This window comes from Conger conger, chromosome 4 (genome assembly GCF_963514075.1).
Source record: "Conger conger chromosome 4, fConCon1.1, whole genome shotgun sequence".
NCBI classification, from domain to species: Eukaryota; Metazoa; Chordata; class Actinopteri; order Anguilliformes; family Congridae; genus Conger; species Conger conger.
In genome coordinates, this window is record NC_083763.1 from 15,286,099 (window position 1) to 15,303,205 (window position 17,107).

The 17,107-nt window shown below is 44.8% G+C and overlaps 1 protein-coding gene and 1 long non-coding RNA gene across 2 annotated transcripts; one reads left to right on the forward strand and one right to left on the reverse strand.

Moving 5' to 3' along the window:
* The first annotated feature begins 224 nt into the window (after positions 1 to 224).
* On the forward strand, positions 225 to 10,072 carry LOC133127077 (vitellogenin-like). Its single transcript, XM_061239700.1, has 35 exons — positions 225 to 267; positions 743 to 763; positions 861 to 1,012; positions 1,240 to 1,491; positions 1,582 to 1,743; positions 1,825 to 1,973; positions 2,086 to 2,236; positions 2,414 to 2,571; positions 2,706 to 2,871; positions 2,957 to 3,082; positions 3,171 to 3,389; positions 3,509 to 3,726; positions 3,817 to 3,914; positions 4,025 to 4,149; positions 4,237 to 4,347; positions 4,433 to 4,552; positions 4,879 to 5,068; positions 5,160 to 5,253; positions 5,334 to 5,519; positions 5,754 to 5,883; positions 6,002 to 6,221; positions 6,361 to 6,521; positions 6,683 to 7,024; positions 7,106 to 7,150; positions 7,235 to 7,375; positions 7,470 to 7,676; positions 7,781 to 7,923; positions 8,030 to 8,168; positions 8,256 to 8,367; positions 8,546 to 8,729; positions 9,049 to 9,143; positions 9,244 to 9,338; positions 9,422 to 9,587; positions 9,664 to 9,825; positions 9,940 to 10,072. The coding sequence occupies exons 1-35, from the start codon at positions 228 to 230 to the stop codon at positions 10,050 to 10,052; spliced, it is 5,193 nt and encodes a 1,730-aa protein (XP_061095684.1). The 5' UTR covers positions 225 to 227; the 3' UTR covers positions 10,053 to 10,072.
* Positions 10,073 to 15,698: 5,626 nt separating this feature from the next.
* On the reverse strand, positions 15,699 to 16,836 carry LOC133125715 (uncharacterized). The gene is made up of 3 exons (XR_009708441.1): positions 16,713 to 16,836; positions 16,409 to 16,559; positions 15,699 to 16,265 (listed from the first exon to the last, which is right to left on the reverse strand). It is a non-coding gene; the product is annotated as an uncharacterized LOC133125715 (long non-coding RNA).
* Positions 16,837 to 17,107: the final 271 nt, after the last annotated feature.

Here is a 17,107-nt window from a genome sequence, read left to right on the forward strand (position 1 = left end):
AATGCATATAGAACAAAACTTTTCAAGTCATGCATTGTGCTCACTGATATCAGCAAGTTACATGCATTTAATGCAAAATGTGAAATCATATGTCCAGGAATCTATTTAATTCTTTGAGTTAAGTAAACTCCAGACAATAAGTTAATGATGTATCTTGTCATACTGATTGCCAAAAAATGTATTTAAAAAGATGGCCTTTATCCACTGGTGCTCACATCCCACCAGCCATGAGAGCAGTTGTTCTTGCCCTGACTCTAGCCCTTGTGGGTGAGTAAAGTACTTTTTATTATTACATTTTTCATGTTTGAAGTAGTAAATAAAAATGAAACAAATAAGTGGTAATTAGTTAAATAGCTGAGAAAGGATACACTTGTGTGCTGTAGTATGTGCTTCAGCTGATTAATGTTTATCATGCCATTATTGTTATAATTATTTTATCAATAGCCCACTTTGTTGGAATGTTGCTTGTGATGCATTATTTTCATTAGTTACATTAATGTCAGGTTTTTGATTGAAAGCTGTTGAAATATCAAGAATATCAAAATATTTTTTGTATGTTTACAGAAGTCTTTATCTAAAACAAAACATATTGGAAAAATAACTGATGAAATAACCTGTAATTTGTCCAAATTAGACATACAATTGTTGAATATACAGAATGATTACACTGTAATTTATTATGAAACTATTTGGGTGATACTTTTGGTGAGTGTTAAGTACCATGTTTCATTTTGTTTTGTAGCGGGTCAACAGGTTAAGCTTAGTAAGTATATCCATATTACTAAACTTTAATTCAGATTTTGTGACACTGTAGCAATAGTACAAGCTCTGTAATATTGTATAAATGGCTGTTGTTACAGCACCAGGCTTTGGCACCAGTAAGACCTATGTGTACAAGTATGAAGCAGTGCTTCTGGGAGGTCTGCCAGAGGCTGAGCTGGCCAGGGCTGGGGTGAAAGTCAGCAGCAAGATTCTCATCAGTGGAGTTGCCCAAAATACCTTCCTGCTAAAGGTAAAGCATGAACATACTCCAATACAAAGATTACGTCGTACTCCAAGCAGAAATACAGATGAGCCATTAATACATTGACATGCTGTCCAGAAGGACAATCCCTGATTTATTTTTATTATCTGCATTACATTTTCAATAGCTTGATAGCTGTTGAAATTGTATGCACCTTAATAAATCCATAACAATTGACCTGTATTCCTAAATAAGGTAAAATGTTGTCTTCCCAGCTCATGGACCCTCAGATCTTTGAGTACAGTGGCATCTGGCCCACAGATCCATTTGTCCCAGCCGCAAAGCTCACAGAGGCCCTCGCTGCTCAGCTGCTTATTCCCATCAAGTTTGAGTATGCCAACGGTCTCGTAGGCAATGTGTTTGCACCTGCTGAAGTCTATGCAACAGTTCTGAATATCCACAGAGGTATCCTGAACATACTTCAGCTCACCATTAAAAAGTCCCAGAATGTGTATGAGCTGCAAGAGGTAAGTCAAGAAATGATGAGAAATGATGCTATTTCAGCAAATTGTAATTGTTTCTGGCTTGTCATTCATGTTGTATAATGTAATTATCAGGCTGGTGCTCAAGGAATCTGCAAGACTGACTATGTGATCAGTGAAGATGCAAAGGCAGAGCGCATTTACATCACCAAGTCCAAAGATCTGAACAACTGCCATGAGAGAATAATGAAGGATATTGGTGTGGCATATACAGAGACAAGCGCCCAAAGTCAACAGGTAAGACTTACATGAACTATGTGACCCTGATAATGTTACCTGCTGCTCATGCATATTCACCGTGCTGGTCTTCTTCTGCAGAGGGGAAAGAACCTGAGGGGAGCTGCGGCTTACAACTATATCATGAAGCCAACTGCAGCTGGTGCTCTGATTACTGAGGCCACTGTTGAGGAGCTTCACCAGTTCACACCTTTCAATGAGATGACTGGAGCAGCCCAGATGGAGGCCAGGTAAAACAGTTTCAGTTTGCAAAATATTTGTGAACTCACTGTCCGGATTGTCTTATTTCCCAGTCCACTTTTTCACATTTCCACTGTTATTTCCTTCACTTTTGTTCTACAGGCAAGTCATGACGTTCTTTGAAATCCAGAATGCTGCAGTTCAGCCTATCCAAGCAGACTACATACCTCGAGGGTCCTTGGCATATGAATTTGCAGATGAGATTATCCGGACACCCATTGAACTCATAAGGATCAGTAATGCACAGACTCAGGTATTATAGACTATTTATATGAGGTGCTACATTTATTTGAAGGATATTTGCAATAGCTTTTGATATGTTAGCCATTCATGAAAACATGATACAGTCTGGCAGTCTACTAGTATACGAATGCTTACTTATGTTTTCTTGAGAGCACCTTGTTTTTATTTCCTCTTGTAAAATCTGTAGATTGTAGAAATCCTGACTCATCTTGTGGCAAACAACATCGCTGCAGTCCACGAGGATGCTCCCCTGAAGTTTCTGCAGTTGATCCAGCTTCTGCGTGTCGCCAGCTATGAGGATATTGATGCCATATGGAATCAATTCAGGGCTAAACCTGCTTTCAGGTAGATTTCCCTAGATATGTCAAAATCAATAAAAGCACTATGAAAAGATCAATATTCTTCACAACAAATGTTCAACACTACAATAAATAAAGACTGATGATTTATGGAGTGGGTCTTCTGAAACGTTTCTTCAGACGTTGGATCCTGGACACTGTCCCTGCCATTGGAACACAAGCTGCAGTGAAGTTCATCAGCGAGAAGTTCCAGGATGGAGAGTTTACCACAGCTGAGGCTGCTCAGGCAATGTTGGCTGCCATGCAACTGGTTAAGGCTGACAAGCCAACCATCAAACTTGCAGAAGTGGGTAGTCTTAATGATCTCAGTCATTAAAAATGATTTTATCAGCTTCTGGAGAAATGGCAAAAAATCTGTATTTCCTCTCCAGAGGCTGGTATTCGACTCCAAGATTCAGACAGAGCCCGCACTGCGTAAAATTGCAATGCTTGGTTACGGCTCCATGGTTTTCAAGTTCTGTGCTGCACAGCCCAGCTGCCCAGTTGATGTCATACAGGTAAATCAGTATTTTTATCATGAAATTGCCATGTGCAAGAGTGTCGGTATTGATTGCTGAATGTTTACTTCCCATCGACTCTCTCCAGCCTGTCCTTGACATCGCTGCAGAGGCTATTGCTGAAGTCAATGTGACTGAGATCACCCTGGTTCTGAAAGTTCTGGGGAATGCTGGGCATCCTGCCAGTATCAAGACAATCATGAAGCTCCTGCCAGGATTTGGCACTGCAGCTGCTGCACTCCCAGTCAGTGTCCATGCTGATGCTGTGATGGCCCTGAGGAATGTTGCCAAATTTGAGCGTAGACAGGCAAGTACAAATCATTCTCATTATAGGGTATATATATATATAAGATGAGAGCAGCTTAGATATATGTGTGTTTAAGGTCAGTCATTGCTCTGAAATATTCACTTGCTGTCAATTTCCAGGTCCAGGAAGTGGCTCTGCAGCTTTTCATGGACAGAGATATTCATCCAGAGGTACGCATGGTGGCCTGTGTTGTGTTGTTTGAGACCAGGCCAACCATGGGTCTGGTGGCAGCCATTGCTGAAGCTCTGCAGAAAGAAACCAGCCTGCAAGTGGCCAGCTTCACCTATTCTCATATGAAGGCCCTGACCAGGAGCACTGCCCCAGAATTGGCCCCAGTGTAAGAGCATATGTTCACATCTGGCTCAAACCCCAGTATCTTCAACATGAATGTGAATAAGCACTAAAAACACGTTTTCTTCCCATTTAGTGCTCCTGCTTGTAATGTTGCAGTGAAGATCGTGAGGCACAAATTTGACAGACTGAGCTACCGTTTCAGCAAAGCATTCCATCTTGATGCTTACAGCAGTAAGAATGTTGAAGAATTTAAGACATTTCCATACAAGTGCATATGAAATGTTTACTTTCATGAAGTCATTGAGAAATTCTAACAAGACTGATGATTTTCTTTTTCAAAGATAACCTAATGGCTGGAGCTGCTGCCAGTGCTTTCCTTATCAATGACGCTGCCACCATTTTTCCCAGGGCTGTTGTGGCCAAATTGCGTGCCTACTTTGCTGGGGCAGCAGCTAATGTTCTGGAGGTAAAACAAATAGCTGTCTCTAGTTTAATCAACATGTTATAGCCCTGTGGACTTGTTTAAACTGACAGGACTGATCCTCTGTCTCAGTTTGGAGTTAGAACTGAAGGAATTCAGGAGGCTCTTCTGAAAACACCTGCTGCTGCTGCTGCTACTGGTGCTGCTAACAGGATGAACAGAATGAGGCATGTCTTGAAGGCTGTAAGTCTTAGTGAATATATTCAGATTCCAGAATCCCAAAGAAAATCAACGTGTGAGAAATATCCTTAATATCTTTATCCCACAGCTTGCAGACTGGAAAGTAGCACCAGGCAAAGAACCACTGGGCTCCATGTACATAAAACTGTTCGGCCAAGAAATTGCCTTCCTGAGCATCAACCAAGCCATGATTGATCAGGCAATGCAGGTACTGTCTCTGTTTCCAAGTAATTACATTTTTTACAATAAAAATATCAGTTGCAACTGGGCGGCCTGTGGCGTAGTGGATAGTTCAATCCCCTACGTAGCCACAATAAGATCCACACAGCCGTTGGGTCCTTGAGCAAGGCCCTTAACCCTGCTTTGCTCCAGATTGTCTCCTGCTTAGTCTAATCAACTGTATGTTGCGCTCGATAAGAGCGTCTGCCAAATGCCATTAATGTAATGTAACTGCATATTTCTTTTTTTGTATTTGGTTCACAATGTTCTGCACATGGGAAGCAACAACCTTTTTTGTGATGTCATTGACTGCAGTACACAACTGGATCTTCTGGAGCACATACGATGTTGAGGCGTGTGCTGAATGCACTGCAGTCTGGAGCTGCTAAGCAGTGGGCCATGCCCCTGCTGGCTGCTGAGGTGCGTCGCATCTTCCCAACTTCTGCTGGTGTTCCCATGGAACTGAGTCTGTACACTGCAGCTGTAGCTGCTGCTACTGCCAACAGTAAGTTCTCATCACAAATATTCAGTAGGATTTTCACTGTTCAATAAAGGATTTCTGCTTCTTAAGCTAATATGTATCTTTATGTTCACAGTCAAAGCAACTCTCACACCTGCACCTGCTGAAACCTTCCATGTTGCTGACCTGTTGAAGACTGATATTCAACTACAAGCTGAGATTACACCAAGGTAGATAAAATGTTTTTTTTATAAAATTTTAAATTGTAAAATAACTTGGAAAATGAATAACATTCATCTGTTTTCTACAGCATTGCCATGCACACTTTCGGTGTTATGGGAGTGAATACTGCCATTATTCAGGCTGCAGTTATGGCCAAAGCTAAAGTGCATACAATCCTCCCTCTGAAGTTTGCTGCAAGAATTAACATTGCTCAAGGCACCTACAAGTTTGAAGCTTTGCCCGTTCAGGTTCCGGACCATATTGCAGCTGTACGGTAAGCACCATATACATAATTGCCTCATGAGGGATATACTTGGGCTTGTTTTAATGAGATTTGACATGCACTGTCTAAAATATTTTCAGCCAAACCATGGCTAATACTTATACATCATTTAAAGGCCACTAATGTCCATTTTCAACAGTTTATTTTTCAAGAAATATCTTACAAGAGCATTGCTTTTTCACAGTATCACATCTAAGCTGCTATAAAGATGTCCTTTCTCAACAGCTTTGAGACCTTTGCTGTGGCAAGAAATGTGGAAGATGCTGCTGCTGCTAGAAGCACTCCAATGGTGCCTGCGGCTCTTGCAGCCCAGCTGTCCAAGGAGAAGTTTACATCTAAGGGGGCAGTGTCTGCGGCTGGTGGTTTGGTAAGATAAAGATAATTATTTGTAAAAAGTAAACACCAATACTTTGCGGCAAAGAGATTTTCAGTTGAATTATGAATGTTCAACATTGTATCTGTCATGCTTTCAGTCAAGGTCATCTGAAATCCTTTATCCTGATATGGCTGCTAAAGCTGAGCCAAAATTGAAGGGCATATCAGCGACGGTTCAAGAGGCATACTGTGCCATGCTGTCAACTTTTGGATTCAAAGCATGCCTTGAGGTTGCATCGCAGAATGCTGCATTCATGAGAAACAGCCCTCTTTACACACTGATTGGAAAGCATGCAGTTACTGTTGCCATTAAACCAGGTAATATAAATAACAAATGCACTTCATGGTATGCAATGCTATACTGTTGATATAAGTAAAAACTATGGGGTGGTTGATCAAAAACACCGCCATTACTTCTTTGGATAAACAAGAGTTAACTGGGAAAATTGTCTTGCAGCAACTGCTGAAGAGGCCATCGACAAAGTGCTGATTGAAATCCAGGTTGGACCCAAGTCAGCATCAAAAATAATCAAAGCGATCACTCTGAAAGATGAGGAGGAAACTACAGAGGGAAAGACTGTCCTGCTGAAGCTGAAAAAGATCCTGGATACTGGAATTGTGCGTAGTTGTCATGAACAATTCATGTAATTATAGATTAGATTCCTGGTAACTGGCTTAATAATGGCTGACCTGAAAAATTACAATGTACAAAAATTACTACAAATGAAGTCCTAGTCCTGTGTTCCTCTACATTCATCCTCATCTTCCTGTCTCTGCAGAAGAACCGAATGAGAAATGTTAGCAGCTCCTCCTCCTCCAGCTCACGTAGTTCCTCCAGCCGCCGTGCGCTAAGCCTCAGCAAGAGCAGCCATTCGTCTAGCTCCAGTTCCTCTTCTTCATCTGCTTCCCATCACAAGAAAAACAGCAAGAGCATCCTAAGCAGCAGTAGCAGCAGCAGCAGCAGTAGCAGCAGCAGCAGGAGTCGCAGTAGCAGCAGCAGCAGCAGCAGCAGCAGCAGAAAGCGTAGTGGCTCCAAGAAGGTCAGCACCAGCGTCAGCCGTTCTGTCAGTTCCTCCAGCTCCTCCAGGTCGTCCAGGTCCTCCAGCTCCCGCATGTCCCGGGTGAGGCCCTGTTTTACTCCGTCCTCTTTGAGTGAAATAGAGAAGTTATGTTCACTAATTCCCATCCTTTTCCTCCTATAGGCGGAAATCTACGACTACAAGTTCACCAAAAACCACATCCACCGGGTAAGATTTCTTCTGAATTAGAGCTTTGAGAAAATGCTTAAGCTGTATCAGTGTTCTCTAATGCCTCTGACCCCTCTCTTGCAGCACACCTCTAAAGCTGTCTCCGGGGTAAAGGTGTCCTCCAGTTCCAGAACCAGCAGCATTGGCAGTAGAGTCAGTAGCTCCAGTAGAAGCTCGAGCAGCAGGCTCAGCAGTGCTGCCAGCTTTCAGGCCATTTACAGAAAGGTACAAACACCCTCACATATTCCTGATCCCTTATACAGTTACAGCATAATGAATCAGCATGCTTAGTGAGCTGCCTTTCTCACTGCCCCTACAGAACCGAAACCTTGGAGATGCTGTGCCCCCTGCCATGGCCATTGTTGTTCGTGCTGTGAGGGCTGATGGAAAGATGCAGGGATACCAGATTGCAGCCTACAAGGATACTGCTGATGCTAGGGTGCAGGTCATTATGGCTGCTCTTGCTGAAAATGAAAACTGGAAGATGTGTGCTAATGGAATCCTGCTGAGCAGACACAAAGTCATGGTGAGACCAGATACCCTCAATCAGAGCATTCTGACGGATTTATGTTGTGCGTTTAAATCTGTGTTATACAAAAGCCAAGTGCACCTCATATTTTTTCTCTGAAGGCCAAGATTGGCTGGGGAGCGGAATGCCAGGAATTTGCAGCGGTTGTCAAGGCAGAGACTGGTCTGATGGGTGCAAGCCCTGCAGCCCGCATGAAGCTGGACTGGACCAAGATTCCCAAAGCTTTTAAGCACTATGCTCACAAGTACAGTAGCCCATACTGAATTCAGCTTTAGTGAAGTTTGTCTTTTTCCTGAATATATGGATGTTCAGGTAGGCTTGACTCATTTTGTTATTCACTCGTGATGTAGGATCGCTGAGTACATCCCTGGTGCTGCTCTCATGGCTGGAATAAATCAGGCCAGAACCAGAAACAGAGCGGAACAGATCAAATTCACTGTGGCTGCCACTTCTGAAAGGACCATCAATTTTATAATGAAAACACCAAGGGTAACAGGCATCTTTATCTCATCTTGAAATTGCTTCATTTTAGATGTTATTAAGAGTACATTATAACATGTCTGCATTTCTCTGAAGATGACCCTGTATAAATTGGCTGTGGCTCTTCCCATTGCCCTTCCATTTGGAGCTGGAGTTGCTGCTCGTGCACACCTGACCATTCCTGATAGAATCGCTGAAATGAATGGAGGTTGGTTTTGTAAGAATTACAACTAACGGTGTTATTGAATATCTCAAATACAGTGCTAGGATGTTACATTTTAGATTACAATTGCGATCACCAGCATGTGGCTTATCCTAGAACTACTAAACTGAATTACATTCAGTCATAACATATCATGATGTTGTGTTTTCCTACACCCCTCCAGTGCAATGCAGCTTGGCCAATGATATCCTGACCACATTCAACAACAGAAGGTACAAGAATGAAATGCCCATCTCTTGCTACCAAGTGCTGGCCCAGGACTGCACCCCAGAGCTTAAGTTCATGGTTCTGATGAAGAAGGATCCAGTTTCTGAACAGCACCATATCACAGTGAAACTTGATGACATGTAAGTACAGCTCATACTCACTTCCATATTGCTATATTCCATATTGTTCCTCCCATCCAGGGTGATATCTATCCATCCATATCACTGAGCTGTTTTCTAGGCCTCAACAAAGTCAATGTTAAAATCTACATGAAAAAACTCAGCATCCACAGACCTTGTAGTGCAGTTTCTTTCAACTATTTCTATTCAAGTACATCAATTGTGTGCGGTCTCAGGCGATGGTAAATCTATGAAAATTTTGTCTGTGAACTGCCCCTTTTACGACCATGCATATGAATTTCCCTATGTCCTCAGTAGCATTGTTGTGCATCTCTTCCAGGGATGTTGACCTCTACCTCAGTGACAGTGAAGTGCGGATGAAGATCAACGGCAAGGAAGTACCTCCCACCAGCCTACCTTATGAACATCCCACAGGTCACTATTTAAAATATGTATTTTTGAGGAAATGTGCAATATGTTTTCTTTTGTTCATCGATGTAGAAATTTGTCTTTGAAAATGGTCTCGTTTCTGAAGGTTCAATCGTCATTGGGCAGAATGGTGATGGACTGTCTCTCTATGCTGCCAGCCATGGCCTGCATGAAGTCTACTTTGATAAAAATACATGGAAGGTGATAAGAAATACATTTTCTGTTGTTTCTGAGAGAGCAGTCAAATTAGCACAGCTAATTTTTGACACAAACTTGTCTCTCAGGTTAGAGCTGCTGATTGGATGAAGGGCCAGACTTGTGGAATCTGTGGAAAGGCTGATGGTGAAGTAAGACAAGAATTCCGCACTCCCAGCGGACGCCTGACCAAGAACGCTCTCAGCTTTGCCCATTCTTGGGTCCTTCCTGTAGAAAGCTGCCGTGACGCTAGCCGTAAGTATTTTTCTACAACATTCAATGTCCATGTATGACTGAAAGCTTGCTGACATTTGCCCTCTCTCTGATGTAGAGTGCCACATAAAGCAGGAGTCAGTGAAGCTGGAGAAGCAGATGATCCTGGATGGACAGGAGACTAAATGCTACTCTGTTGAGCCTGTGCTCCGCTGTGTGCCTGGCTGCAGCCCTCAGAGGACCACCCCTGTCACTGTTGGCTTCCACTGCATCCCCACTGGTAAGATAAACCATGGTGTGCCCCAGAGAAAATGATACTGAACATTAAACAAATTCTAAAAATTTTAAGAGGATCAGCTAAAGGTTCTATTGATTTATTTCTTTTCTTTTCCAGATTCCAATGTGAACAGATCTGACAGCCTGAGCAGCATTGGTGAGAAGACTGTGGATCTTAGGGAAACAGTTGATGCCCATCTGGCCTGCCGCTGTACAAAACAGTGCGCCTAGTGTGTGTAGTCAGACATTACACCTCTTTGCATGTTTTTGAATTTATCTTGCCAGTACTGAAGACGCTGTGTCCAGGGCTTAAATTGTAAATAAAATCTAAGCTGCATATTACAATGTGCTTGTCTCTGGGTATTACTTAAGTGACTGATGAATTTGACTGATGAAAATGACATTTTGTCCTTTAAAATGGACCCCAAATCATTTTCCAAAAATCAAAGGGGGAACAAGTGCCAAACCAATAGGATACATTTTCCCATCCAGGCAAACATCATGGCACCTTTCACTTATCCAGGGGAGCAACATTTCATATCTATGCAGTCGTGATGCATACCAGTGTCACAAAGGTATGTTTTAGGACAAGACATTAAGTGGAGGATTATTCTACAATCCACAAGTTAAATCAAGCGAAAGGTTGAGACATTTTATTCAATTTATTCCAAGATATTATTGCATCGTTTGTATAAGCAGCATTGGCCATAATCATTGGCCAACTATAAATTCTTACATTCTAAACCTCCAAGACTCACCAAAGTTGGGGGAAAAGGCATAAACAATGATATCCCCAACCAAGAAATGATACAAATAGCTAATAACTGCATTCATGTAAACATTAAACTTAAACCATCTTATTAACACAATACAACACATACACTCAAATATAAGACCAGTCAAAATGTACATTTCTACATACAAAAAACACCTTGATAAAATGTTGATCTCAACTTCAAAATCACACAGCAATAGCAGATGCTGAATTCTACAATATAGATCTATAGTTACACAGGTTACATGAACTGCCTTGAATGGAATAAAAGGTTCACATTTTTAAATTGGTGCAAACATTTTCAAGATGCATTGGGTTTAGCATGTTTGTTCAAGTGCTTGGCTTGATTTCTTCTGATTCTGTCAGGGTGGGAGGTAATACCCCTGGTCACCACCTGAGGGCTGAGGATCATTGATTTCACCTGATCCTCATTTACTTCAGGGGAATTACCTCCCGGGAGACTATTTAAACCCAGTCCTGCCTTCCGTTCAGTGCTTGTGTATTAACTGTTCGCTCTTATACCAAGCCGGTAAAAGCACAGGGTAGACTCTTGCTCTATGAGTCCGGTATTGTGCTGGTAGTATTGAGATTGCTATTACGGGTAAGGTTGGCGTGCAGTTGGTCGCTCTTGTTCACTGGCGCCTTCCTTTAAGGTTTTTTGTTCTTTTTATTTGAGACTCGTGTGAGTCGTGGGTAGAGGGACGGTGTCCCCGGTAACTGTATTTTTGTTTGCCTTTTATTCCCGAGCTGCGTCTCGTGGGTTTTATTTTATTGTGCCTAGCATTTTTTTCGCTAGGTTGTATTTTCTTTTCGGGATTTCCTCAGTCCACTACATCACTGAGGGTTTACAAGCACCAAGTTTGGTTTGTTATTTCGCCCAGTTTTAAAGGGTTGTTTTATTTTTCTCCTCAGCCAGTTTTTGGGCTTCTTTTCTGTTTAGTTATTCTGAGTCGCCTTCGGGTTTGTTTTTGTTCCTCCCTCTGTCTCGGGAGAAGGAAAGTATTTACTTCCGTTGGGTTTTGGGAGTATTAGTGGCGAACACGTTCGCGTGCGCGCTTTTTGAAGGGGTTTTCTCCTAGTCGCAACTGGCTCTCCGTCACCCCCAACATTACAGAATACACAAGCCACCTGGGAGAGACCAGCGACTAGTGTTGGAATGGAAGGGAGGGACCCTTCGTTAGAAGCAGTGGTAGCCGCCCAGCAGGCTATGCTTAGTAGGCAGGAGCAGGTGCTGCAGACGTTGCAGTCCCAGCAAGCCGCCACCACTGAGCAGCAGACCTTAGTGTTTCGGCATCAGGACGAGATCCTGGCCCAGTTAGGTAGGCAGCAGGATGTGCTGTTAGGTCTGGCTGACAGTTTTCGACAACTAGCGAGCGAGTTTCGCTCAGGGCAGGTACAGGAGTCTTCTCTAGACCATCAACCACTTCCCACTCCTACCCAACTTGCGGCTCCCTCTTCCTCGTTTACTACACCTATAATCAGGGAGCCCAAGTTACAGTTGCCGCTACGGTATGGAGGGGAGGCGGGCAAATGTAGGGGTTTTCTGTCGCAGTGCCTGATATTTTTTAAAGCCCAGCCTTCTCGGTTCTCGACTGAGGACTCGCGGGTAGCGTTTATTTTATCCTTACTGACCGGCACCGCCCTGGCCTGGGCAGAACCCCTGATCCGCGCCCAGTCCCCCGTTATGAGTGATTCTCAGTCCCTCATTCAAGAAATGACCAGAGTGTTTGATCACAACATTACGGGTAAAGAGGCCGCGGTCCGCCTAACACAAATGAGGCAGGGAACGCAGAGTGTGGCCGAATTGTCTGTGGTGTTTCAAGCTCTGGCTGGGGAGACGGGGTGGGCGGACGACCCTCTGATAACTCTGTTTACGGGTGCACTATCCGACCCCGTTAGGGATGTTCTCGCTACCCTGGAACCTCCGGAGACCTTAGGGGCACTCATTTCCACCGCCATTCGCATTGACAACCGGGTGCGGGAACGAGATAGAGAAAAGGCCGGTCGTCAGGGCAGAGTCAATTGGCCCAGCCTGCCTCTCCCAGATAGAACTATAAGGGCTGAGAGGAGCCGGGAGACACGCGGAGGGGAGGAGCCGATGCAACTGGGGGTTACCACTCTGGCGCGTGCCCGTAAACAACCCGGGAGAGAGGGGTTGTGTTTTCTTTGTCATCGGCCAGGGCATTTTTGCAGAGACTGTCCGCACTTAAAAGCAAAAGAGCAGTCCCACTAGTGGAGCGAAAGTCACTAGTGGGACCGCTCAAGGGTATTAGCTTTCGCACCACAGTACGAATGGAGTTGATTTGGGAAGGAGCCACCGTTGGGGCAGAAGCTTTTATAGACTCTGGGGCGGTGGATAATTTCATTGACCAGCAGTGGGCTAAAGGGAAGGGGTTGCCGTTTCGCTCTGTGCCTCAACCCCAGTCGATCACTGCACTAGACGGGCGTCCGTTGGGGACCGGGGTGGTTCGCCAGCGGACAGAGCGGGTGGTTATGCGAATCCCGTTCCAGGGGCACTGGGAGCGCATACATTTTTATGTGGTGCAATCCCCGGCATATCCGATAGTTTTAGGACACGTCTGGCTTATGAAACACCAGCCTCACATGAACTGGGGTAGCCAGAGTAATCCGGTGTCTCGGTGGGGTCCGCAGTGCGCCGCTCACACCGACCATGGGAATGATTCCCCTACCCCTCCCACTGATACTGACATAGGCTCCGAATGGGATGAGGAGGAGTCTAGTGAGCTCCTAAACCCTGGGGTTAGGGCACCCGAGGAGGAGGGGTCGGAAGGGAGCCTGACGTGGGACCCAATCTGGGACTGGAGCCCCCCCATAGACGAGGGAGAGGGTAGTGACGTCACAGACAGGGATCTCGATAGCCTAGGACAAATCGCTATCAGTCGGAGGGAGGATCGGATGGTGGGGGCTGTTGCGTTCCCGCTGCCATCTAATGTCCCGCAGTCATATAGTGACCTGGCGGGGTTTTTAGTAAACAACGGGCTACTGTGTTACCTCCCCACCGTTCATACGACTGTGCTATAGAGTTGCATCCTGGTACAGTTCCGCCCCGGGGTGCGCTCTATTCGCCGTCAGTACCTGAGAGCAGGGCTATGAAAGAATACATTCAAGATGCCCTAACCAACGGGTTCATCCGACCTTCATCATCACCGGCAGGGGCGGGATTATTTTTTGTCAAAAAAAAGGACGGGAGCCTAAGGCCCTGCATCGATTACAGAGGTCTGAATGCGATCACTGTAAAGAATAGGTACCCCCTGCCATTGATGAACTCCGCGTTCGAGCGCCTGCAAACAGCGTCAGTCTTCACCAAATTAGACCTCCGTAATGCGTACAATCTGGTACGCATACGGGAAGGCGATGAATGGAAAACAGCCTTCAACACACACTCTGGCCATTATGAATACCTGGTTATGCCGTTTGGTCTCACTAACGCCCCCGCAGTGTTTCAGGCGCTCGTTAATGATGTGCTTCGGGACATGCTGGAGAGATTTGTTTTCGTCTATTTAGACGATATTCTGATCTTTTCCGCCACACTCTCGGAGCACATTCAGCATGTTAAGAAGGTACTGACACGCCTATTAGAGGCTCGCCTTTTTGTAAAGGCAGAAAAGTGCGTGTTTCACACAAATTCGGTAACATTCCTCGGTTTTATTGTTTCCGCCGGCAAAACCGAGATGGATCCAAAAAAAATTGCGGCCGTGAGGGATTGGCCAACCCCGGAGTCAGTGAAGCAGGTACAGAGATTCCTAGGGTTTGCCAATTTTTATCGCCGGTTCATCCGGAATTTCAGTACAGCAGTCGCGCCCATCACTGTGCTCACCCGAAAGAAAGCCCCTACGCATTTCGTGTGGACTCCTCAGGCTGAGGCGGCGTTCGTGGAGTTAAAGAAGAGGTTCTGTTCTGAACCCATTCTTATAACTCCGAACCCGTCTCTGCCGTTTATTGTGGAGGTTGATGCGTCTGAATTGGGGGTGGGGGCCATTCTTTCACAACGGTCTCCCTAAGATCAAAAGGTGCACCCCTGCGCGTTTTTTCTCTCGGTCGCTGTCTCAGGCTGAGAGAAACTACGACGTGGGGGATCGAGAACTGCTGGCAGTAAAATTAGCCTTGGAGGAGTGGCGGCACTGGCTGGAGGGGGCGGAACATCCGTTCACAGTGTGGACGGACCACAAGAACCTGGAGTACATCCAGACCGCTAAAACGCGCAATTCCCATCAGGCCCGCTGGGCACTATTTTTTGCGCGTTTCTCGTTTACGGTAACATACCGGCCAGGTTCTAAAAACATCAAACCAGACTCTCTCTCCCGGGTTTATGATAAAACTGACCGGGAACACAATCCGGAACCCATTCTGTCTGGGGTTCGGATCGTGGCGCCAGTCATTTGGGGGGTTGAATCAGCAGTGCGGAGAGCACTACGGCAAGATCCGGATCCACGGGGGGGTCCACCGCATCGTCTTTTTGTGCCCGCGAGGGTCCGGTCCCAAGTGCTGCAGTGGGGGCACGCCTCACATTTAGCAGGGGTTCGGCGCACCGCAGATTTGTTGTCCCGGCGATTCTGGTGGCCCGGGATGGAGAGGGAGGTCCGCGAATTTGTGGTCGCGTGCCCAGTCTGCGCGCGCAGCAAGGGCTCCCACAGTCCTCCCGCGGGGCAGTTACGTCCTGGAGTCACATCGCACTGGATTTTATCACGAGGTTGCCACCATCCGAGGGGAGAACGGTCATTTTAGTGGTGGTGGATCGGTTTTCCAAGGCGGCCCACTTTGTGGCACTGCCCAAGTTACCATCGGCAGTGGAGACAGCATGGTTGGTGGTTGACCACGTGTTCCGGTTGCACGGGCTGCCTCAGGATGTGGTATTGTGCTGGTAGTATTGAGATTGCTATTGCGGGTAAGGTTGGCGTGCAGTTGGTCGCTCTTGTTCACTGGCGCCTTCCTTTAAGGTTCTTTGTTCTTTTTATTTGAGACTCGTGTGAGTCGTGGATAGAGGGACGGTGTCCCCGGTAACTGTATTTTTGTTTGTCTTTTATTCCCGAGCTGCGTCTCGTGGGTTTTATTTTATTGTGCCTAGCATTTTTTTTGCTAGGTTGTATTTTCTTTTCGGGATTTCCTCAGTCCACTACATCACTGAGGGTTTACAAGCACCAAGTTTGGTTTGTTATTTCGCCCAGTTTTAAAGGGTTGTTTTATTTTTCTCCTCAGCCAGTTTTTGGGCTTCTTTTCTGTTTAGTTATTCTGAGTCGCCTTCGGGTTTGTTTTTGTTCCTCCCTCTGTCTCGGGAGAAGGAAAGTATTTACTTCCGTTGGGTTTTGGGAGTATTAGTGGCGAACACGTTCGCGTGCGCGCTTTTTGAAGGGGTTTTCTCCTAGTCGCAACTGGCTCTCCGTCACCCCCAACATTACAGATTCATCAAACCATGGTATGTTATAAAACAAAATCCATTCATGAAACTCATGGATACGGCTTAAAAAAACAAAACAAAGTACTGAGGTGGTCCCAAATGGCCTTAGATTTGGTCATCATCTTCTCCAGCATGAGAAAATATGCTTGTGTCACCTGTTCCATTGCAGTAACTTGATTTGATTGAAAGTTTGCTGCTATGCATGATGTCAGAGTCTTGCCAACTCCCCCTCTTTGGTAGTGCTTTTGTTGAGCTGCAAAATGAATAATAAAAATAAAACCATTGCAGAAACAACTGAAAGTATGCAGCATACATAGTAATAATAATAATAATAATAATAATACTACTACAAAGCAGTGACCATGTTTATGCATGGAAATGACAGTTTGCGTGTACCTGTGGTCAGTGACGAGACAAAGAGTATTGTTGAGATCTGCTGTAGATGGCATCCTCACAGGGGCGGCTTTCGGTGAGGTAAAAGTGGTATGAGATGGTGATTCACCCAGTCGTGCAGGAGTGGATGAATTTTTAACCTCTGGCTCGGTACCTATAGCATAAATCATGCCTTGCTTACTACAACATCCACACAGCACTTTCATAGCTTAAAAAGAGGTAGACATACAAGATTCATATGACCAAATATATTAATGACCCAACATTAAATAATTTCACCATTTGTAAAAACATGACCTGCACTTACAAACTGATAAGGCACTTTGAGGTTTTGGAGTATGGGATTTTGTGCGTTCTGTAAATGGAGTCATGTTCAGAAACTGATGTTTGAGCCAAGTTGCTCGGTCCTCTTCAAATGCTTTCCTCTAAAGAATTCAAAGAAAAACATCAACTTGCACATTACTACTTCCAATAATAAAATCAAACACTATATTAAATGGTTACTACTCTTAAAAATAAAAAAAAATAAAAAGATTATCTTCAGATTACTCAGACTGACCCATCCAGATCATTTTTATGTTCCACGGCCACAGGAAGTGGAAGACAATCAAATACCTAAATCACTTCACAATAACTTATTTCATCCCATTTGGCCACATAATGCCTTTTGAAGCTGTACATTTGTACATTTGAATCACTAGC

Bases quoted from the DNA above. Each gene is read 5' to 3' on its own strand.
- LOC133127077 (XM_061239700.1), top strand. From the start codon at position 228: ATGAGAGCAGTTGTTCTTGCCCTGACTCTAGCCCTTGTGG. The intron at 3,083-3,170 runs GTAAATCAGTAT...GACTCTCTCCAG, and splicing joins GCCCAGTTGATGTCATACAG to CCTGTCCTTGACATCGCTGC. The intron at 4,348-4,432 runs GTAAGTCTTAGT...TTTATCCCACAG, and splicing joins TGAGGCATGTCTTGAAGGCT to CTTGCAGACTGGAAAGTAGC.